The sequence below is a fragment of the Herpailurus yagouaroundi genome, unplaced genomic scaffold (assembly GCF_014898765.1).
Source record: "Herpailurus yagouaroundi ecotype Mexico unplaced genomic scaffold, PumYag 28, whole genome shotgun sequence".
NCBI classification, from domain to species: Eukaryota; Metazoa; Chordata; class Mammalia; order Carnivora; family Felidae; genus Herpailurus; species Herpailurus yagouaroundi.
This window is the reverse complement of record NW_024412376.1, coordinates 11,199,831-11,223,160: the sequence shown is the minus strand read 5'-3', so window position 1 is coordinate 11,223,160 and position 23,330 is coordinate 11,199,831. Positions and strand designations below refer to the sequence as shown.

Sequence of the window (23,330 nt, the reverse complement as noted above, 5' to 3'; positions counted from 1 at the left end):
CTCAGGGACAGCTCGTAGAGTGCAGACATCCAGGTACCTCTCCGTGTCCCTGGCTGCAGCTCTGACCTGACAGAGAGATTGCTGGAATATGGGGTGGAAATCTCATCTGCTCCTTCCACCATGCCTCTCCTTTGCTGTATAATCTCAGGTGTGTTCTTAACAGATTCTATGTCCCAATGATGTCACCTGAAACCTGGGATCAACATGGCCAGTCTTCCTTTGCTTTTCTTCATAGAAGAGAGGAAGATGGCCACAAAACGCGGTCCCTTTAAGTGATTTGTGTGTCATGCGTGCATTTTTAAGTTGTTGACTGCTTTTTTCCTGTGTATGTGCCATCGAATTATTAAACAGCTGTCAACTTGGGTTAGGGTCTGATGATGGTGCCAACTTTTGGAATGTATCAGTACATCTCGGTCTTGGCTGCCTGGTTGTTTTGTATGTATTAACACCCTCTGATCTCATTCATTCATCAAATATTTATTGTGCAATCCATTGCTGCTGTGTTGTGAGTGTGCATGCTTTGGTTTCCTGGGGCTACCATAACAAAGGACCACAAAGTGGGTGGCTTCAAACAACAGAAACCGATTCTCTTGTAACTTTGGAGGCTGTAAGTCTGAAAGTCAAGGTGTTCACAGACTCATGTTCCCTCTGTAAGCGCCAGGAGACAATTCTTCTTGGTCTCTACCTGACTTCTGGTGGTTGCTGACAATCCTTGGCATTCCTTGGCTTGTAGACACTACAATCTGCACCCCCCCTTCACATAGCACTCTACCCATGCGTCTGCTGTGCTTTATCTTCTTATAACAACACCGGCCATTGGGTTAGGACCCACCCTCCTCCAGGATCAGCCCCTCTTAACTAACTACATCTGCAAATGACCCTATTTCCAAATACGGTTCCATTCTGAGGTTCCAAGTGGACATGAATTTTGAAGGGACACTCTTCAATTCGCTACAATACGGATTTGGCATTTTCCTGGGTCTTCTTTTTCTTTCACAAGGCAGCAAGAGGAGGGAGCTTAGAGTCTTCACAGCTGGGACAGGGATGCCAAGAATGAAGCTGGCAGTTTTGTTGGGAAGGAGAGGACATGTACATCTGTGAGTCCAGGACAAGGCAGTGTGAGATAAGTGTTGAGTGGCACCAAATATGCCCGTTCAGATGGGCCATGCCCACCCTCAGCAGGAACGCTGGCTCAGAGAGGCTCTGGCCAAAAGTGAAGTGATGCGCAAGCAGCCTGGGGTGGGGGGGGTGGGGACAGGCGGGCATAGGAGATCGATGGCGAGCACAGCAGGCTGGGGGGGTGGTGGGAAAGTCTAACTGCATTCTGGGAATGGCAAGCCATCTACTGTGATAGGTGAGGCCGAGGGGCAGGGCCAGACAGACCCGGGTCGAAACCTGGGCCCCTTTTCTTGCCAGCTGGCCGTGTGGCCTCAGACGAGCAACTTCTGTAACTGTTGTTCTAAGACGATATGCGCAGCATTGTTGTGGGTACTGAATCCGGTCACATGTGCTGGAATCCCCGCCACAGTGGAGCCTGGCCCTAGAAGAAAGTCCTGCTCAGGAGCAAATAGACACCCCTCCCTGCCCCCAGATGCCCAAGCCAGATGCTCCACTTCCCCCAACCTCACCTATGTTTAGTCAAGGTCTGTCTGTTCTACCTCCACACGGCCACTCTCATCCCTCCCGACCACCACCTCCCACCTGGGGTGCAGCTTCCTCATGGCCTCCCCGCCTCTGCTTTCCCTCCCGTCCTGATCCATTTTCCAACATGGCAGCCTGAGCCGTCTCCCTTGTGTGCAGACCTGATGACACTCTTGTTTTCCCTCAGACCCTGTTGCAGTTTCTGGTACCCTCAGGGTCAAGTCCAACACTTAGGCCATAACTCCAAGAGCCCCCACTTTTGCACCCTCCTTGTCCAGCATATGCCCCCAGCTGCTAATCCCACCGTGGCTCACATGTCTCTTTCTTATCTTTAAGCTCTTACAAGGATGGTTCCTCCTGCCTGGAGCTCTCCCTGTCATTCTGTCTCTGTCCGTCCGGGCTGCTAGGACAAAATACCCCACACTGGGGGGCTTAAACAACAGACATGTCTGTCTCACAGTTCTGGAGGCCGGAAGTCAGATCAGGGTGTGGCACGGTAGGGTTCTAAGGAGAGCCCTCTTCCTGGCTTACAGACGGCCACTTTCTTGCTGTGTCCTCACATGGCAGAGGGAGAGGGAGAGGGAGAAAGGACACCTCAAGCACGAAGAAGGGGATAGGGAGCAAGAGTGCTCTCTGGTGTCTCTTCTTGGGGGCCCTATTCCCATGACCTTATCTAAACCTAATCACATCCAAAGGCACCACCTCCAAATACCATCACATTGAAGATCAGCGCTCTGTCGTTGGCGTGGGGAGGAGGGGGGGGGGGGGGGGCGGAACAGAGACATTCAGTCCATAACATACCTCCACTCCTCTTTTTACTTAGCCACCTTCTGTTCCTCCTCGAGATTTCACTTTGGGTATTACTTCTTCCAGGAAGCTTTCCCTGATTTCCCCTGCACACACACAAGACTGGGCTAGGTGGAACCCTCTGTGCTTCCTAGGCATAGTGCTGACCGTTTCTCTCTTTAAGAAGGAGTGTTTTTCTTCCTCTATAGGTGGCCTATTCCACAAGCTACCCTCTAACCTTGGTGCCATCTTGTAACCCTTCCAGGACCTCCCGGCCCCAAAGGCGATCAGGGGGATGAAGGGAAAGAAGGCGAGCCTGGGATCCCTGGATTACCTGGACTTCGAGGTAACTGGGAGGCCCCGGGAAGGACCTGGGCATATCAGGAAGGAGAGGGTGCCCCCATTCTGTCCCTGCCCCTCCACCCTCTCATTGGTATTGGTGAAGGGGCCCCCGGGAGAGCCCCCAATCCACCCAGCTTCAAATGCCCTGCTGTGTCGAGACACTGATGCATTGCTGTTATCACAAGGATGGGGCAAAAAGTTCTTCACATAAAGTACCAGGATCTGAAGGCAAAGGGGGGCATGAGAGGCTCACAGCTTCCTGCAGCCACTTCTCAGCCCGGGACGCAGAGTTCACATGACCAGGGCCTTTGGCAGGAATCGAGGGTGTTCCACAAGCATGCTGTGTGTCCTCAGTGTGTCCTGAGCCACCGGGCACCCGATACTCCCTCCTCCTTGCTGATTCTGCCCAAATGAATGAACACGCTAGTGACAGGCCTGAAGATCCGGTGGCTGATGGGGAGGATGTTTTTTGGCCTTCTGGAAAGAGTGTGTTCTTCTCAGACTCCTTGTCTCAGGACGCTTCTGTTCTGTTACTTTCTCAAACTTGGCCTCCCAGACTGTTCGCTTCTGAGCCTCTGCTGTGAGCGGCATTTCCCCGGGAGAGTGCAAAGTCTTCTCAAGGATGTAAGAAAAGGGGAAGTTTATCTGGGGAAAGATGTCTGTTTTGTTTATGTCAGGAATTCCATCTTCAAACCGTCTTCTTCCTAAATCTTGAGGAGGTTGCACACAGGAGAGGGGCAGAAGGTAATAGGAGGAGAGCCCACGGCCTGGCCTCTACTCCTGGCTCACCTCCAGGGGAACGCCCCAAATTCAGAACTGAGGATGCCTAAACACTCACAGGCCTGCGGAAACTCTTTTTCTGCCTTATTAAATTATACGATGGGGAGCCCTGGGCAGATCCCATACTAGATTCAGAACTCTGTGGCAATGGGGCCATTGGACTCCACACAGGTATCTCGTGTTAGGAAGGAAAAAAAAGAAATCAATCAGCCCTTCTCTGAGGTACCACCATCCTCTGGGCCATTCATCCTCCTCCAGACATTTGATGTGAGCTCTGGAGAAATCATTACTGGAAGACAGGTTTCTCCGTGTCACGCGAAGAGACCAGAGAAAGCCAGCCCACATTCAAAGCGGGAAAGAACAAGTAATCAGTTAATTAAGAGTTCTCTGCTTTACAGAGATAACTGTGGGCTTAGGTCAGGCCTCTCGGGGAGCAGGGCTCTCACTGGGTGAAAGTATTTGTTGATTCTGGCTCTCCATAGTGACGTGCAGGCAATGGCCACGGGACCTCGTGGCTGGGAGCCCCGGGGCCTGATCTGGCAGCCAGTCATCTCTCCCATTTACTGGCCTTGCTGACTTTCTTCCTCCTCCTCAGCCTATGATCCCCTTTGCTCTACCTCCCTGGGGTTTACAGCGGGGAAGGGATCTTTGTGGGGTTTTTTGTTAAAGAGGATGGGGAACTATTTCATCTGCCTCTTACCCTAAATACCAGTAAGGCCTTTTCATCCAGCATGAGATAAACCTGATTGACCACAAGCTATTCAGTTCAGGAAGACCAGAGCTCAGATCCTGCCCCCAACGCTCTCTGCTGTGTGACCATGGGCAGGTTACTTAACCTCTCTGGGCCTCAGTTTCCTCATTTGTAACACAGGTGAAATAGTACCTCAGTTGATTGTGAGGATGAAATGAGGTACTCTATGAAAAGAATCCAGAGCGGTGTCTGACACATAGAGAGTACTCAAAAAACTGTTTGCTGAGTTGAAATCTCCAGCACAACTAGAGGCAAAGGGACATCTCCCAAATGCGGTGGGCACCACCACCATTACTCACAATAGAATTGGACCTTCCGGGGTCAGGGGCCCAGCCTAACTGGCTAAGAGGCGCCAGTGGGGAAGGTTTGTGCTGACCTTTCGAACACTGTTTTTGCAGCCTCTCTAACTTCACTGAGAAGAATCAGTAAGGAAAAGCCACAGGAGGACGCGTGGTTGAGGGTGATGGCCGGGCCAGATGGTGACCTGTAAAGGCCCTCCAGCTCTGAGTCTGAGGCCCCACAACTTGTCCTGTGTCTCCCCAGGTCTGCCAGGAGAGAGAGGAACCCCAGGGCTGCCAGGCCCCAAGGGTGATGATGGGAAGATGGGAGCCACAGGACCAATGGGCATGCGCGGGTTCAAAGGTAATAGCAAACCTCAGAGCACCTGTGTAGCCTTGCTCATCGCTAGCCCCTGGGCAGCAGCACGGGCACCGGAGCAGATGGACTATCTTTGCATTTTGGCTCTGCCATTGACTAGCTCAGTGACCTTGGGCAAGTCACTTGGTCTTGTTAAACATTCATTTCTTTTTTTTTTAATGTTTATTTATTTATTTTGAGAGAGAGAGAGAGAGAGAGAGAGCACATGTGTGCACACAGGGAAGGGGCAGAGAGAGAATCCCAAGCAGGTTCTGAGCTGTCAGCACGGAGCCTGATGCAGGGCTCGAACTCATGAACCGCAAGATCACGATCAGAGCTGAAACCAAGAGTCGGATGCTTAACCGACTGAGCCACCCACGTGCCCCTCTACATTCTTTTCAAGAGTGAGCAGATTTCCATGGTAACTGCAGCACAAGACGAGGAAATCTGATGCTGTGTCCCCAGTCTTAACCCTCTCCCTTGTAAATATGAAAACGAAGAAAAAGTACTATTAATCATTCCTACCCCGTGTCTAGGATGGTCTCTTAGTCTTGGATCACTGAGAACTTTTATTCTACTTTCTGGTGATTAAACAGGCTGAGATTTTTCTTCCTTTTATGATCTCAATTTTTAAAAAATGATTTTGGGGTGCCTGGGTGGCTCAGTTGGTTAAGCATCCGACTTTGGCTCAGGTCATGATCTTGCAATTTGTGAGTTCAAGCCCCGCGTCAGGCTCTGTGCTGACAGCTCGGAGCCTGGAGCCTGCTTCCGATTCTGTGTCTCCCTCTCTCTCTGCCCCTCCCCTATTCACGCTCTGTCTCTTAACAATAAATAAACGTTAAAAAATTTAAAAAATAATATAAAATTAAATTAAAAATTTTAAAAATGATTTTAAAACAGACTACAAAAGCAGCCTATGCTTGTTGAAAGTATGTAATAATACAGAAGCAGATAAAGTGTAATGTATAAAGTGAAAAGCGAGTCCCCTGCCCCATAGCCCCTTAAGCTATTATTCTTTGGAATAACTACTGTAAACATTTTGGAGCATATCCTGCCAGAACTTTTTCTAAGCATATTTATATTTACATATATGGTTGACTTTGTTTTGGGGTGTTTTTTTTCTTCAACACTTGGATCACATTAGGCATCCATACCTGGAACTTGCTGGCTTGCTTTTTTTTCACCAGACAATATGCCATAGGCTTCTCTGACTTGCAGATTTTTTTTTCAATATATGAAATTTTTTGTCAAATCGGTTTCCATACAACACCCAGTGCTCATCCCAAAAGGTGCCCTCCTCAATACCCATCACCCACCCTCCTCTCCCTCCCACCCCCCATCAACCCTCAGTTTGTTCTCAGTTTTTAAGAGTCTCTTATGCTTTGGCTCTCTCCCACTCTAACCTCTTTTTTTTTTCCTTCCCCTCCCCCATGGGTTTCTGTTAAGTTTCTCAGGATCCACATAAGAGTGAAACCATATGGTATCTGTCTTTCTCTGTATGGCTTATTTCACTTAGCATCACACTCTCCAGTTCCATCCACGTTGCTACAAAGGGCCATATTTCATTCTTTCTCATTGCCACGTAGTACTCCATTGTGTATATAAACCACAATTTCTTTATCCATTCATCAGTTGATGGACATTTAGGCTCTTTCCATAATTTGGCTATTGTTGAGAGTGCTTGACTTGCAGATATTTTTATAGAGAGACTTGGAATGGAATTCCCTGGTCACTTGAGTGCCCTCCCCCTTTTGAGTGGTGTCAGGACCTTCTACTTCTTTGTAGAGTGAGATGCTAGCTTGGAAAAGGGCTCTATGGTTTCAGAGCTCTTTCCTGAAAAGGAAATTCTACAATTCCCTAGAAGCTCTGCCTCATGTTTTATAGCCTCCCCCACTGGGAAATCTGCCTGACATATAACCTCTGTCCTCCCTGTGTAACTGAAGTCCTCCCCCAGCTTTTCCTCTAGTGCTTATTAAGACAAACTTGGATGCGTACTTCTAAAACCTCGGAAGCATCGGACTTTGGCTCAGGTTATGATCTCACGGTTCCTGGGTTTGAGCCCCACATCGGGCTCTGTGCTGACAGCTCAGAGCCTGGAGCCTCCTTCTGATTCTGCGTCTCCCTCTCCCCCTCCCCAGCTCACGCTCTGTCTCTCTCTCCCTCTCAAAAATAAAAACATTAAAAGAGGTACCTGGGGGATTCAGTTGGTTAAGTGTCTGACTCTGACTCAGGTCCTGATCTCACTGCTCGTGAGCTTGAGCCCCACGTTGGGCTCTGTGCTGACAGCTCAGATCCTGGAGCCTGCTTCCGATTCTGGGTCTCCCTCTGTCTGCCCCTCCCCCACTCACACTCTGTCTCTGTCTCTCCAAAATAAATTAAGACATTAAAAAAATAAAAACATTAAAAAAAAATAAAACCTTGACTACGTAATAGGAGTATCTTTGCCCTGTCTTCTTCCTGCTGAATACCACATACTCTAGTCTGTGCTGGTAGACTCTACCCTTCTACACTTTAGTTAGGGAACGAAACTTCTTAGCTGGGCCCCCCGATCTCCTTCTTGGGGTGCCCAGAACATGCAGCATAATTGACTCAAGCTCTTATCTTTCCTGCCATACCAGGCCCTCCGGTGCTGTAGGCTCCTGCTGAGAGTTTCTCGGGTCATGGGTTGATATGTCTCCTGCAGGTGACATTTTATTCACCGGTAGGGTTTATTTTCTTTTCTAATGCCGGTTTTCCTCCTCTGTTTCAGGTGACCGAGGTCCAAAAGGAGAGAAGGGAGACAAAGGAGACAGAGCAGGGGATGCCGGTAAGGACATTCTACTGGGGCCACTGGATTCTGTAGCTGTCATCTAAGCAGCCCCACGGGTCTGGGGGGCACCGGAGGCTAGAGCCAAAGGAGCTCCCTCCCTGTTTCAGGGCCCTGCTGGCCCAGCAAGAGACAGCTATACTGAAGGGGGAACATACCATGCTTCCATAAGCCCAGTGGTTGTATGGGATGATCTGGAGGCAGACTGTCTGCCCTCCCTCCTGGCTGCCTCACTAGCCAGCTGAGTAATCTCTGCACCTCAGGTTTCTCATCTTTAGAATGGGGATAAGCATCCTTACCTCGTAGGATCATTGTGACAAGTGAATGAGTTAGTCCACATAAAGTGCTTGTTACACTGCTTCCACTGTGGCTAGGATTCAGTAAGTGCTGAGTATTATCATGCCGTGTAATACATTAGTTCAGACATACCGGCTCTCCAGGTACTTGCATGAGGAAAGGTGCAGAAGCAAAACAGAACCCTTTTTGTTTTCCTCCTTTGCTATGAACTGAGTAGTGACACTAGGGAATCTCCTTATTGGGCAGAACACCAAGTCTAGGAATGGAAGTCTCTCTGACCAGCATCCTCCCTAAAATGTTGACAAGGGCTACACGTAGAGCCTTGGAGAGATTGTCAAAGAATGAGTCTCCTGGCCAAGTTTCAACAAAATGCTAGCATATAGTATTTGTTGGGCTCTGAAATGATTGCCATTCTATGGGAAGCCATGAGCAGATTCTCCCCTTCTAGGGCACCCGTGCTCCAGTCCTGGCTCCCTAGGAAGACTGCACCTGCACCCAGGTTCTGCTGGTGACACTCAGGGACAGATGCCACTGCAGATTCACACACTGGCCCGAGACCACAGGTTTCCCTACTGCCGATCTTTGGTTCCATCCCAGTCACGCAGGACCAGGAAGGACACCTCTCTCCTAAGTAGGGCCTTTCCAAGGTCCTCTGAAACTTGAACTTGCCTGCTACCTCCCCTGGCCTTCTCTTTCCCAGGGTTGTGATTAAGATCAAACAGGAAAAATGCACATGACGGTGCTTTGTCACTCAGTGGTGGTGGACACGGACGAGGACCAGGTGTGCCTATGCTTGCTCTGGGCTCACCGCGTCCACTTTACCCTAGAAGCTATAACCCACAAAACAGTTTCTGTGGTTCAGTCTTCCTAGCATTGTCTACAGTCCCTTTCTGGGGCAGCCAAGGGTTTAACTGGGAGTGTCCTGGCTCAATGAGGAGAGCTGGTGGACTTTGCTAGGAGCCAAGAGGAGAGTTTTGAAGACAAAATAAAGGAGTCTGGATATGATCTAGGACATCTGTGACAGATCTGAGTCACACTTATCTAATGGACTGGGCTCCGTACTTTGTCTTTGGGGTGCTCTCTGCTCTGTTTGTTGACTGCTTTCTGATGGAATGCTGCCAAAGTAGCCGAGAAGGACGGCGGCCTTTAGCTCTGTGAAATAAAAAATTCCTGCTGTGGTGGCAGGAAGGGGGGTCTGTGGAGAGATGACCTGTGAGAGGGGGATCAGAAACGCTGCCCACATACCGGGGGTTCTTGTCAGGAACTCTTTGGCGACTATTCCTCAGCCGACTTGACAGGAGAGAGGAGGTCCGTGCTAGCCTGGGAAGAGGTGGTGGTGGCCAGTCCATTAATCCAAAGGATGCTTTCATCACTGTTTACCTTGGTTCTGTGGGCCCAGCTGGCTGGCCTCTGCAACTGGACCGGGCTGTGAGGTGCTGAGCCACAGTGGTGTGGGGCTCCCCCAGGCGTGGGTGGGGAGCATGGGGGAAGGGCATCTAATCCACTTGGCCCTGGAGTCTATGGACTGCACCACAAGAGGCTGATGTCAGCCCGGAACAGCCCCTCCTCAGGGACAAACGGCGTTCTTTCTTTCCTGCCCTGAAGAGGCCACACCCTCACTGGAGCCCAGAGCTCAGACAATGGCCTTGACACAAAGCCCCTAAGCTTTTCATTGCCGTCTCCCAACCCCAAAAAATATCTTCGTGGGTGATGGACCTGGAAAGTGAGCTGGCTCAGCAGAGACAGCTCCACAGATAGGAGGCTTTACACAGCGTACAGGGGAGCATAGGAGACACGCGGGAATTGTAGAGCGTAACTGGAAGGCCATCCATCCGTCACCTGTTCCAGAGGCTTTCAGGAGCAGGACGATTCTCCCAAGGCAGGAGCAGAAGCAGAAGCAAAGTGGAAACCCAGGCCTCTGACTTCTGTTAACTTTGGAATGAGATCTTAGGCCCCTGGTCTTTAAGAGTCCGGTTGGGCTCCTTAAAACCTAGTGAGTCCCTCACCTGCAGATATGGATTTAAGGGAACCTTTGAAGCAATTCAGGGCTACCCCATGCGGTGGCAGGGGAGTGCTTTCCCACGGCCGGCACCCCTGGCCTGTCTCTGACTACGCCAAACCCACGCTATATTCAGACTCCTGGTTTGGTTTCTAAGGAGCTCCAGTCCAACAGGCGTTAACTGGATCCCTGAGACCACAGCTTTGAGGAGGAAGCCAAGGATCATCTTTCAGGAGAGTCTGGAAATTCTGATGAGCACGGAGTGCCCGCTTCTGGGAGGTTCTCAGTCATTCCCCAAGCCCAGGGCAGCCCCTCCGTGAGATCTAACGGGTGGGGAAAAGGACTCAGCACTAGAGTTCTGCCCTCCTCCACAAAGGAACACCGTGGAGAAGGAACCCTCTTGGGAGACCCAGCTCAGGGCACCTTTACCAAACACCTCCCACCCTTAGCAGAAAACCTGAAGTTCCAGCAGGTGGGGTATTACTACATAAAGGGATCGAGAAGAGCAACAAGTTACCTACCCCTCAGGTCAGAATCAGAAATTGGGGGCTTTCCTTTGAAGAGGGCATTACAGAGAAGATTTCTTGGGACCCATGTTTTGAGTCAATATTAAAATATTTTTCAGGGGAGGGGCGCCTGGGTGGCTCAGTCGGTTGTGCGTCCACTTTGGCTCGGGGCATGGTCTCTCAGTTTGTGAGTTCGAGCCCTGCATCGGGCTCTGTGCTAACAGCTCAGACCCTGGAGCCTGCTTCGGATTCTGTGTCTCCCTTTCTCTCTGCTCCTCCCCTGCTCACGCTCTGTCTGTCTCTCCTACAAAAATAAATACACATTCAAAAAAAAAGTTTTTAAAAATATTTTTCAGGGGAAAAATCAAAGTTACCAAAAAAAGGGTGACTGGGTGGCTCAGTCAGTTAAGCATCTGACTCTTGATTTTGACTCAGGTCATGATCTCAATGGTTCATGAGTTCAAGCCCTGCATCGATCGGGCTCTGTGGTGACAGTTTGGACCCTACTTGGGATTCTCTTTCTCCCCCTCTCACTCTGCCTCTCCCCAGCTCGCATGTAGGCTCTCTAAATAGATAGATAGATAGATAGATAGATAGATAGATAGATAGATAGATAGATAGATAAATAACTTAAAAAAATTTTTTTTAATGTTAAAAAAATATTTTTCAGGGGGCTCCTGGGTGGCTCAGTCAGTTGAGTGCCCGCCTCTTGATTTCAGCTCAGGTCGTGATGTCACAGTTCATGAAATTGAGTCCTGTGTCAGGCTCTGCACTGACTGAGGGTGCAGATCCTGCTTGGGGTTCTCTGTTTCCCTCTCTCTTTCTCTCTGCCCCTCCACCGCTTACATTCTCTGTCAAAATAAATAGACATTTAAAAATAAATAAATAAAAATATTTTTCAGGATAGGATCTTGCAATTGTTTACCCATGTTTTGATCTGGAGTCACATGATTCTAGAGTCAAACGGGGTTTCAGGCTGACTCCTCTCCCCATCCTGAGCACCCCCCCCCCACCTCCAGTTCACTGAACTGGGACCAAGAATAGAGGTCTGGAGAGAATCCCCACCGTCCCACGGCTAGGCCATGGTTCAAACTGAGTCTGGAATCCAGATCTCCTGATTTCTGCTTGACAAGAGGCAAAGTTTTGTTTTCTTTTCTTTTGTTTTGAGGCAAGGGAGGTCTATCAGTCATTCTGTTAGATGTTTGGCTTTGGGGAGTTTGGCCAGGAAAAAAATAAACTCTATATACATATCTCAAGACAGAAAAACGTTTGTTTTACCCTCATATATGGTCCATTTGCAGGAAAAATAAATAGTATTTTTGCAGCTCAGGGGTGGGTAAAGTTTCCAGCATGAATTTAAAGCAGGATAGAAGCTCAGATTGTTTAAAAACTTTTCCTCAATTTGGTTTCACATGGGAAAAATATGCAGAATGACCCAGGGGTAGATTCTAAGCCAGATTTTGTTGGTAGTTTCTAATGGCATCTCAGAAAATTAGGAAAAATGTTTAACACCTTGTGTGTGTTTGCAGTATTTAGGAAAGTTTGTGGGTGCTGGGGGAACAGTGGGCACCCCATCGTGTAGCGTAAGCTCAAAAGAAATTATCAGGGAGGTAGCTTCTAGACAGTTTTTTCCACAGCTGCTGAGATGTTTCTATCTCTTTTAGAACGTGGGGGCGCCTGAATGGCTCAGTTAAGTGTCTGACTTTGGCTCAGGTTGTGATCTCATGGTTCATGGGTTGGAACCCTATGTCGGGCTCTGTGCTGACAGCTCAGAGCCTGGAGCCTGCTTCGGGTTCTGTGTGTGTGTGTCTCTCTCTGCCCCTCCCCTGCTCACATACTCTTGTGTGTGTGTCTCTCTCAAACATAAATAAACATTAAAAAAAAAAAAAGAATCCGGAATGCAAAGAGAGGCCTTCAGTGTCCGTGAGTTCCTTTCCTCCCATCCCTGTAAGTACGGTTACCTGCACTGGGTGCCCCAGGGAATCCCATTTGGCACCAAAAGTTAGCATTCTTGCAAGCATGGAGAGACAGAGATGCTGGACCTTTTATATGCAAATATATTTCTTTACTAACTGGATATATTTCTTTAATTCCTTATACAACTTTAATGCCCCAGCAACAACGTGATCTAAAAGTAAACCACACTTCTCAGAAAAATCAACTATCACATACTACTACTAACAAACTTGTAGCTGGTACTATGAGAAGCAAAGTTTCTATGCACATTATTTCACTTAATCCTGACAGCACAATACAGGAGTCCCGGTTATGTCCATGTTAGGGGGGCGGCGGAGGCTAAGGGTAGAGAAGAAGGGAGCTGCCCAAGGTCACCGGAGTTCGTAAGGGGCAGAGCCAGGTTACAGGTCACACCTGTCTGGCCTCGAGCCCACTCTCTGTCCTTTGCTACATCCTTGGACTACCTCTTATTCTCTCTGGCCTTTGACAGCCTGGGGCCCTCATGGGCCACTGTCTCTTCTCAGTGGGTTTGATACCAAAGTGCTAATTCTTACTTTTAAGGATTTCTTCCCCTTTTTGCTGAATTTCACCCAGCTTTGGCTGCCTTGTCTTCTGTGGCCCCATGAGAGGCCAGCACAGGTTTCACACTGGAAGTTCTGCATCTCCCAGTGAAGCCCTACCCTCACTTGCTTCTCCGTTCTCTTGTGGGTAAACCGAGCCCGCCGGCTGGACGCAGCAGCACCTACACGCATCTGGCTGTGTTCACTCACACGCTGGTTCGGTTCATGCAGTCCTTCATTCCTTCTCTTTAACCTCACAGAGCGAGTGGGGGGCAGATGCAAACCCCAGAGGGGATGTGGAGATGGCCAAGTGTCTTTCAGATGTCTCCTCCCCTGAGCGTATGTCCAGGGACTGAAAATGCACGGGGCCCCAGAATTCACTCAGAAAAGTTGTCCCGTGGCAAACGCGGCTTCCAGCCCTGGCTGATGCAGAGTGGGAGGCACCAGACAGAAAGGAATGGGCACAAGGACATGGTAAATGAGGGATGTGGGAGCCAGATGGAAACCGAGCAGGCACAGGGAGAGCAAAGGCCCAAAGCCCGTGGGTCAGAAACCGGGGCTGGCATGGAGTTGGCTGAGGAAAGGAGCAGAGGCGAGAGGGATTGGCCTCCCTCACTTCCATCATAAAGAAAAAATAGAAGATGCACCTCGGTGCCTCAGTCGGTTGAGTTTCCGACTTTGGCTCAGGTCATGATCTCAGTGTTCATGAGTTCGAGCCCCATGTCTGGCTCTCTACTGTCTCCCTCTCTCTCTCTCTCTCTGCCCCTCCCCACCTCTCAAAACTAAATATAAGGAGAAAAAGAAGAAGAAAGAAGTGTGGCAGGAAGGAAAATATTTATGGAAGAGAGTATTGCTTTATTCACTTATTTGGCAAACTGGTATTTAGGCCCTGGCTAAAGGCTGGGGAACCAAAGCGGAGTAAGGACCAGCCTCAACTTGAGGAGCACACTATCTAGCAGGTGAGGAAGACACATACACACGTGATCACAGTGGAATGTGGTGAGGGCTACAGGAGACGTATGTACAGAGGCTAATTTTGCCTACTGTTGTGGGAGTCACTTGCTGAGGTGTCTTTGACAAATTGGTATCCAACAGGTGGATGTGGAAGGCAAAGGCATTCCAGGGAAAGAGAGCCCTGCATGAAACAGGAAAGCATTGCCCGATAAACCCAAATAGTTTGGTGTGATGTGGTTTAGGGATATAAGAAACAAAAAATAAGGCCAGGGAGGTATGCCGGGGTCAATAGTCTGGAGTTCAGGGTCGACCTTCAGGCACTGGGAAGCCGGGATGGGCTGTCAGCAGGAAGTGACATGACAGCAGTGAGAGGTGACTGGCGGAGAACCGGGCTGAGAGCTGGGACCAAGGGGTAGCCGGCCAAGGTCATGAGAATGGAGCTTCAGCTGTCCCTGGTGATCTCAGCTCTAAGACCAAGGCCGGGCACACGGTAGGCAGCCCCTTCCTCCCCACAGAAAGGTCCATATTCCAAGTCCACATTTCTCTGCTGCTCTCGCTCTTCTCTTGGCCGAGCTGCTCCTCTTTTAGAAAGTGCCTCCTAAGAAGATGAGACGTGAGCTCTGGACGAGCAGCATGGGCCGCGGGGTAGCAAGCTTGGGACCCGAGTCCCCTTCTGACCTACTGACAATGTGGCGGGGAGACCTGGCCCTCAGCCTCCCGTGCTGCAATCTCCTCTTTTTTTTACCTCCTGTTCTGTGCAGAGGATGGGATCTGGCCTTCCAGACGCGCTGGTTTGCCAAGAGTTTATCCTAAGCCTTCCAAAAACAAATCCACTGACTTTTCCTGAGAGCTTCCTAGTGACCCCTTCCAGGAGGGCTTTAAATTGCTATGTGCAGAAAACAGTTCAGTTCTGATTAATCCGTGCTGCCCTCGGTATGATGGCTTAAAATAGATTCAGGAGGGCCTGGAAAAACAAAAGACCTGGCTCCTTTAAGAAGCCAGGTGGTAGAATGGGGGGTGTGGTGGGGGTGGGGCAGCTGCCTGAGACTTAGGAACAGCTGTGCGAGCTAGGGGACATTCATGTCTGATGAAAGGGGAGAGAGAAGAGCTTCCATGTGAGCCCCGGTGAGGAAAACTGCTTAGGTGAAGAGAAACGAAGCCCCCTTGTGGCTGGGTGCTCTCAGACACAAGCAGAGGGGTGCTAAGAGGCCATTAGCAGGGCCGATAGCACAGTTGACCCTTGAACGATGTGGGAGTGGGGATTAGGGACACCGACCCCAAGCCTGTGCCTTCAAAAATTCATGTATAACTTTTAGGACACCTGGGTGGCTCAGTCCATTAAGTGTCCAACTCTTGATTTCAGCTCAGGTCATTATCTCAGGGTTCATGGGTTCCAGCCCCGCGTCAGGCTCTGCACGCACAGCATGGAGCCTCTTGGGACTCTCTCTCTCTTTCTCTCTCTCTCTCTCTGCCCCTCCCCTGCTCACACACATGCACTCTCTCTCACTCTCTCTCTTTCAAAAATACATAAGCGTTTAACAAAAAATTTTAAACTCCACGTATAACTTTTGACTCCCCAAAACTTGACTACTAATAGCCTACTGTTGACTGAAAAAGCCTTACTGATAACCGTCGAGGAACACATATTTGATATGTTACGTGTATTATATGATGTGTGCTTACAATAGAGTAAGCTAGAGAAAGGAAAATGTTATTAAGAAAATCCTAAGGAAGAGAAAATACACACACATGCAGCATGGTACTGTAGTGAAAAAATTCTGCATGTAAATGAACCTATGCAATTCAAACCTGTGTTGTTCAAGGTCAGCCGTACCTGTATTCTACGTACATACTGGGTTGGGGCGCCTGGGTGGCTCGCTCAGTCTGATTTCAGCCTAGGTCATGGTCTCCTGGTTCGTGAGTTTAAGTCCCGCGTAACTCTGTGCTAACAGCTCGGAGCCAGGAGCCTGCTTTGGGTTCGGTGTCTCCCTCTCTCTCTCTCTCTCTCTGCCCCTCCCCTGCTTGCTCCCTGTCTCTGTCTCTCTCAAAAATAACATTAAAAAAAAATAATAATAATGAAATAAATACATATGTACGTACTAGGTGAAAGCGGGAACCAACTGAGGGCCAAAGCCAAGGGCTAGCTGGAAAAGAAGCAAGCCAGTGTTTGGAATTCATGTTGAGACTCTGGGGTTAGGTATTGTAAGTGGAACTTGGGAAGGTTTGCTTCTTTTAACTGTTGGTCTGCGGGGCCTTTTACACTGTGACTGGGGGTAACCAGTTTGTTCCCTAAGCACCTATTCTTGTCACTGTGAGTGAGCAAGGGAGCATGTTCTGTGCTGTGCCTTCATTTCTCACATTACCCACATTTATCTGACACTGCTGTACCCATCCTTTGGAGGGGAGTCTAGAGGGGGTTGCCTCCCCCAAGGACTGGCATGTCCCAGTTTCCCGGCAAACACGTGACAATTTCTGGGATTTGCCCTGAAGAAAACTCTTTTGGTAATGCAAACCTCAGACTGAAGGTGAACAGGGCATTTTCTACAAAAAACAACACCTTGGACCACTGCAGAACTGAAGTTTGGGTCTTGGATGTGGGTTTCGTATGAAGAAAAGTTTTTGGTTGAGACGTACATTAAAACCGGGAGTGGTTAAACTGTTTGTTTAGAAAGCAACACAAACAAACTTCGGAATTCTTAATCCCCGTGACCCTGCACTCCCTCCTCTTCTGTTGGAGGTGAAGTTTGGCTGAAGGCACTGCAGATTGAGCCCCTGAGTTTTCGCTGCCTCTGCATTAAATGCATGGCTCCACTTCCCGTCCTGTCCTTTGACAATGGAAAACACCATTGAGGTGTCCTTGGAAGCAGTTGAGATGGACCGACTTCCCCTAGGGCTGGATTTCAGGCTGTCTTCTAAAGGGCGCTGGTGTAGAATTCTCACGGGAGAAAGAAGATGAAAGCGGGAGGCAGAGCCTGTGGACATCCTGGGAGGTCTTGTGGATGCTGTGGGGGAGGGGTCATGGCTGGCTTTCTCCCTGACTCAAACGGGGGGCCATTCCCTTGCCTCAGTCCCTCAGGCCCCCATCGGGATCCTTGGGGCTTACATGGAATTCAACACTATTTCTTGAGAACCGACCACCCCAGTCACTCAGCCTAACCAGATTTCAGAATGACTCTCTAAGGCAGGTGCCGTTATCCCATTTAACCGATGGGGAAGCTATTCTGAGAGGTCATATTACTTGCCCAAGGTCATAGATCTAGAAAGTGGTGAATGTGGTGCTGGAGGTGGGTCCTGCCTTCAAGAATTTATAATATTGGGGTTGGGAAGCATCTCAGCCAAGGACTCTCGGACCCTGAACTTGAAGGAGAATAGAACTGAGAGAAGAACCAGGGCAGGGTGGGGACGGTGTGGGTGAGGGCAGAGGGTGAAAGTGCCTTCTTAAAAAAAGGCCACCTGTCCTGGACATGGGACCCGGAGCTAAAGGCGGCAAGGGCAGGTCCACGAAGACTTTAGAGGGATGCCATGCCGTATAAACTTCAGAACCCCCTACAGCTGCAGGCGTGATCAAATGAGGCCTCCCTATCATTGGTTTTTCTCCTGGCTCTACTGCATTTCTTTCTACTCCTAAAGGCCTGTTGACACTCACTGACCCTTCACTGCCCTCTGAGAGACCCAAGAGCCAAAGCATGGCAAAGGACTCACCTCGCTACTGGGCTGCCCAGTGAAGTCCTACAAGTGCCGCTCTGGGTGTTAGTGGCATCTTCCCACTGCGATGGGGTGAGCTCCTGGTTCAGGGCAGGGCAGGCAAAGCACTTCCTTTATTATTTAATCAGGCACATTTTTATTGCACCTCCACTAGTAGCTGGGCATCCATGAGTAAGGCAGCAGAAAAACAAAATCAGACAGGACAAACTCCCGGTTTCCAAAAGAATAGACAACAGAGTTGGGGAGACCAAACTTAAAAACAGTTTTACAAAAAATCCGGCATGATCAGTACAGTGATAACTTGGGAGGTATTTCTGGCTGCTCCTTCTACCCAGCAAAGGCCCAAGCACCCCATGTGACCCCCAACTGAAGACACAGAACAGTAGTCCGGGGACTGGAGACCCAGATGTGGTTCGAGTGTGGCCACTTTATCAATGTACCCCTTCCTTCCCTGAGTCAGCTTCCCCATCTGTAAAATGGGTATAACAAGAACCACCCACTTTAGAGAAGGGATACAAAGATCAAAATGAAACCCGCTAACAAAAGTGCTTTGAAGAGGCACAAAGCACCATATTAAGTTCAGAGCAGATTACCATTAGGAAGTAGCATTTTATAAAAGCGTACCCACAGGCCAGACCACATTTTAAAAGCAATGCCCTCCAGCAGAGCCTGACCAGACATTCCTTACTTTGCTTGTGGGATGGCTCCTGTCCTTCCCATACGGACCACATTTCCCACAGATGTCAGGGAAAAGAGAAGTGTCATGTCAAGAGAAGGATGGGGCCCAACGTCCCCCACCTCGGGGAGGTGGGAAGCAGAGCCCCCGTGCTGCAGGCCGGCTGGGGCCATGGGGAGTTCTTTCTTCACCAGAGAATGAAAAGTTCAACTTCCTTAATGGGCAGATGGTCCAAATTATCCGGGGCTCTACTCTGCAGCTGCAGAAAATCAGAGCCTATTTTCCCAGCCCCATGTGTTTATTTCGACTCTACACAACCTCCTTTCTTTTGCCCGGTTTTGCTTTGGCCTAGAAGGCAGGATAAACAAACCTAAAGGGGCTGTGATGTTTCAGGTTTAGGCTGGGTTTCCCTCCTCTCCTGTTCTTTAGAAGCAAAGTTCCCTGGGCTTTGGGGCCCTTCTGATGCACAGCCAAGCAGGTTCTGGGGTATTTAGGGATCAGTTCTGTTCCTCGAGCCCAGCAGAAGTCTGTGGATCCCATTCATGCATCCACTCGCTCAGTACAATTTGTTAAGTGCTGCGATGTGCCAGACTGCCTGCGAGTGAGGACCGACCGCATTTCCCACAGATGGGAACCACCAGGGTGTTGAGTGGCTTTCGCTTTCACGGAGCTTACAAAGATGAGTGCACACAGACCTGAAGGAGGGAATGATGGTATAATATTTCTCATATATGGGGAGCGCATGTTGGGACAACAGATCAGGGAAAAACCCTCCCAGATGAGGTGTTACCTACATGCCTTACTCACAAGGTCCAACAGCTGGTAAGTTGCGTAGCAGGGGTGGGGCTTCATCCCTGATCAGTCCCTTCATGCACTTCTTCTCCACCTTGATGCGCATTGACATCACCAGCCAGCTGTTCCAAGCTATAACCCACCCACCCCCCCCCCCGCCCCCGCACCGGTAGATTTTAAAGCACCCCAGGTGATTCCTACCTGCAGCCCAGGCCACTTGCCTCAGTCCACTGAGAGAGCCACTGCTTTAACACCAAGGCTCCTTCCCTTACTCCCTAACTTACACTAACTACCGTAGACCCCGCGGGACTGGTGGGTGGTAGGTGAAAGGCGCTTTTTGTATGAAGAGAGCTGTTAGTAAATATTTGTCTTAAGTATTCAGCCTGATAGTTGGCTCTGTGGATTGAAAAGCAAAGGCCTTTGCTCTCCTCCCTGGCTCTTCCTTATAGCTGCTGTGTGATCCTGGGCAAATCGCTTGACTTTTCTGGGCCGATTTTCTCCTCTGTTAGGTGAGATCCATAGTAACTAAACTCATGGAACTGTCATGAAGAATAAATGAGAGAATACATGCACGAGCTTCTTTGCAGTGTCTGGTATGTAGTAGGAAGTGAGTATACATCAGTTCCCTCAGTGCCCATCCTTGACTTGAAATCTCTTGGATAGTGCCCAGAGCATGGCTTTGCTGTAGCTGGGTTGGGGGCAGTTCTGAGCCAGATGTGGACAGGCTCCACAGGCAGTACACAGTTCTCAGTCTGGCCCAGCCCTGGAAACCAGTTATGAGATGGTAGCCACTGGCCATGAAACTGTCCTCTCAAACCCGCTGAGGGACCCAGTAATGAAGCCACTCCCTTGGTTGTGTTCCCACCAGATGCTGGAGAAAGAGGAAGGTATATTGCGTTTCGCTTCCCAATAACTGCAAAACCCAAAGCATAGACAGTAAAACAAGGTAGGAAATCATCAGATGAAAAACCCTGGAGGCATCCAGTGATGCCAGCAGATGCTGTAAATGAAATGAAACCCGACGCTGGCTTTAAAATCCTGGAATGGGTTCCCAAAGGAGGTAAGATGAGCATCTGTCAGGCATGGGACAGAGTGGAGAGGATCCCTATGTTTAAAGCGTGAAAATGGGTTCAAGACTAACATCCAGGGCTTCTCTGGTTCTGGGGTTCAGAGATTCAGAACCAGGGGAATCTGGGGTCGACCCTGCCTACTTTGTCTGGGACTTTGCTTTTCCTACATACATATTTATAAGGCAAAGAGAGCAAAGAAACATTTGTTTCAAGAAGAGAAACCCCACATACTGGATTTGTAAGGTCTGTGCTAGGAGCCCCAGAGAGGCCTCAGCTGGAGTGCTACATTCCTGGATCATTCTGGAGCTGCTTTGCTTAAGGAATCACATTCAGCTCGCATTAGTGAGCAGAAAGTTGCTGACAGCAGGAGCTAGTCTTCTGCTGATGCCCCTGTCCCTCTCCCTTAATATACTAAGGAGCCAGGAACTGTGCTCTGGGGAGAGCAGAGGAAGTCAAGAGACTAATCCAGTGGGAGGTGTGAGCGCCCCTTGTCCCTACTCTCCACCCAGCAGGATTACTTTGCAAAGAAAGGTTTCAAGGTTGTGATCCCTGGTCAGGCCACTGTATACCAGCCATCCTCCACAACACAGGGTGATCTCTCAGAACTGACCCATAAGTTGCTGGACAAATTGCTGGGCAGCCAGGGTGGGAATTCATAGTGATGGGTGCCCATGATGTACCAACAAAGACTTGTGCAGTTGCTCCCAACCACCACCATTATACCCATTTTAAGAAGAAGGTAGGTGTAGAGAGGTTGAATCTGTCCACTAGTGGAATCAGAATTTGAATTTGAACCCTGTTCCTGAGTCCAGAACCAGCCTCTTTCTACTCCCCCCGCCCCATTGCCTCCCCACAGGGATTATCACCACTGTGTTTTCCTCCATCTTAATTCCCAAATCCACCCAAGAGGCAAGTAGCTAACCAGCCCTTAGATTGATGTGTGGCATACCCAGGTGCTCTCCCTGGGCATTTTTGGTAGCAAGGACCAGAGAATCATTGAGTCACTTCAAGCAATGGGGGCTTGTCGTAAGGACACTGGGAAAGACTTTGGAACATAAGGACTCATAATACCGATGAGCGTTGCAGAGCCTAGGATGCGAAAGTCATCCAGAATCCAAGGCATTTCTGGGGACCCCAGCAGGAGGGGTTCATGGCTTCACCCTAGTGTCTCATCTCCAGCATGGCTTATTAATTCCATTGGCCCTGCCTCTTTTTGTATCGGCTTCTGCTCACTTATCTCCATATTCCCCCAACTCACATTCCTAAGGGAATCTGGGCGGTCCTGAGCCAGACCAATCATTCGTGGCATTACCCATGTGTAAGGAAGTGCCCACAGGCTGGGAGCATGGCAGACACCTTGACCTTGTTTAATGCCAGTCTTCTCACATCTGAGGTCAAAGATTAACAAAGCTGGATGCTGGTTAAAGTGGTCGGGACAGATCTTAAATTAGTAACATACTCTTGCAATAGGGGAAAAGAGGCCAGTGTGAACTAAATTCAACTTCTATTTGTACAGAGGTGACTGGGTGTCTTAAAAGGAGAATAAGGAGAGAGGGAGGGGGTAAGGAGAGAGGGGGAGTCAAGGAAGTGAAAAATTATAAAAAAACAGGAAGGGGGTTTGTCCTTGTGAAACCCATCTGGGTTTGCTAACCGGCTCTTATCCAAGTTAGGCTCCTTTTCTTCCACAGAGGCTGGGAAGCAGGGCCCTATCTTCAGGTGTTGGCTGGAACACACAATAAATTCTTTTGACAACCTTGAGTTTTCTCCGGCAGGCACATTAAGGGAGGTTAGGGTCATTGTAGGGATGTGGCGTTGAGCTGTTAGAAATTATGTGAGTATTCTGTTCAAGTCTTTATAGGTCAAGGTTGAGGCCTACTTGAGAGGGCTCAGGCGCCTGGCTAGGGTTTGGTCAAGCAGAAAATCTTTGTCACTGATCTGCTCCGCATCCCTGGGAAGTGAGTGTGACGGGTGAAAAAATGAAGAGAATGTCTTAGTCCCTCTAGACTTAAGAACATTGGCAGTATAGCTTGACCAGCCCCCACCAGTCCCCTCTACTGACTGGCTGCTCCCCTCACCATGCCACACCACCTGCCATAGACCCATTCTCGTGGCACTGGGCAGGGATGGCCTGGATTACCTTGTAGCATTTTTGTGTCCAGAGGAGAAGCCTGACTGTATACCTCTCTGTCCCCATGACTGGGTCAATACTTGTTTAAAGATCAACCAGTAGTAGGGAGTCTAGATGAACTACAGAGAGCTAGCCCCAGTAGATGTAACCCAGGGTCAGGGCCCCTAGCCATTGTGTGCACAGGGAGCACATGGTCTCTATCCTGGGGAGACACCATTCCTGCCTCAGCTGGTGGGATCAGTGGATGGATGGGCACAGTACCCTTTCTGAACAGTCAGACACTGAGGGTTAAGACTGGAACCGGGGATACAGGAAACATGAGGCATTCAGCTGGGGATTCCGATCATACCCACTAACAGAGTCATCCACCCATCTGCCCTCCATCCCATCAAACATTTAATTAGCATGTTCAGCCAACCAGGCATGATATTAAGTATCGAGGGATCATGGATAAACAAAACAGTGTTTCTCTGCCCAAGGGAAAATGAGCTATGTTTCCATAACTCTCAGAGGTTGCAGGTTTTCCCTGAGCTCTTGCAAGCAGTCTGGGGAGTACCAGCCTGCCTCCATCCTAGCCCTTTTCAGGGCCTCAGACCAGCTTAACCCTGTGTTGTGGCTTAGGCAGTACTCAAAGTGGCCAGCATTGGAAGGAGAAGTGGTCTAGGAAGAAAGAGATCTGATATCCCAGTGACAGCTGGTTACTTCCTCTCTCTGAACCTCAGTTTCCTCATCTCTAGGTGAGGGTTTGGACTGGGGAGGTCTCTGCCAGCTCTGGCATTCTGTGCTCTTCTCCATCTTAGGCTGTCAGTTCATTAGACAGCCTTGAGGGCAAAGACGACACTTAGTTGTCCTTAAATCCTTAGCCCCTGGTACCATTCTGGAATGTGGTAGGATTCCAGAAGTGCATCTGGGTGGATAAGGAAGTGAATAATTAGAGAAATACAT

At 49.4% G+C, this 23,330-nt stretch overlaps 1 protein-coding gene across 2 annotated transcripts in view; it reads left to right on the top strand.

Annotated features, from left to right (window-relative positions):
• The window catches only part of SCARA5 (scavenger receptor class A member 5), a 126,812-nt gene that overhangs the window by 82,826 nt on the left and 20,656 nt on the right, over window positions 1–23,330 (top strand). For both annotated transcript variants that reach the window (XM_040465110.1, XM_040465180.1), the window contains exons 5-7: window positions 2,693–2,773; window positions 4,844–4,942; window positions 7,686–7,742. In XM_040465110.1, the coding sequence (XP_040321044.1) occupies window positions 2,693–2,773; window positions 4,844–4,942; window positions 7,686–7,742 (237 nt within the window). The remainder of the gene's footprint in view (window positions 1–2,692; window positions 2,774–4,843; window positions 4,943–7,685; window positions 7,743–23,330) is intronic.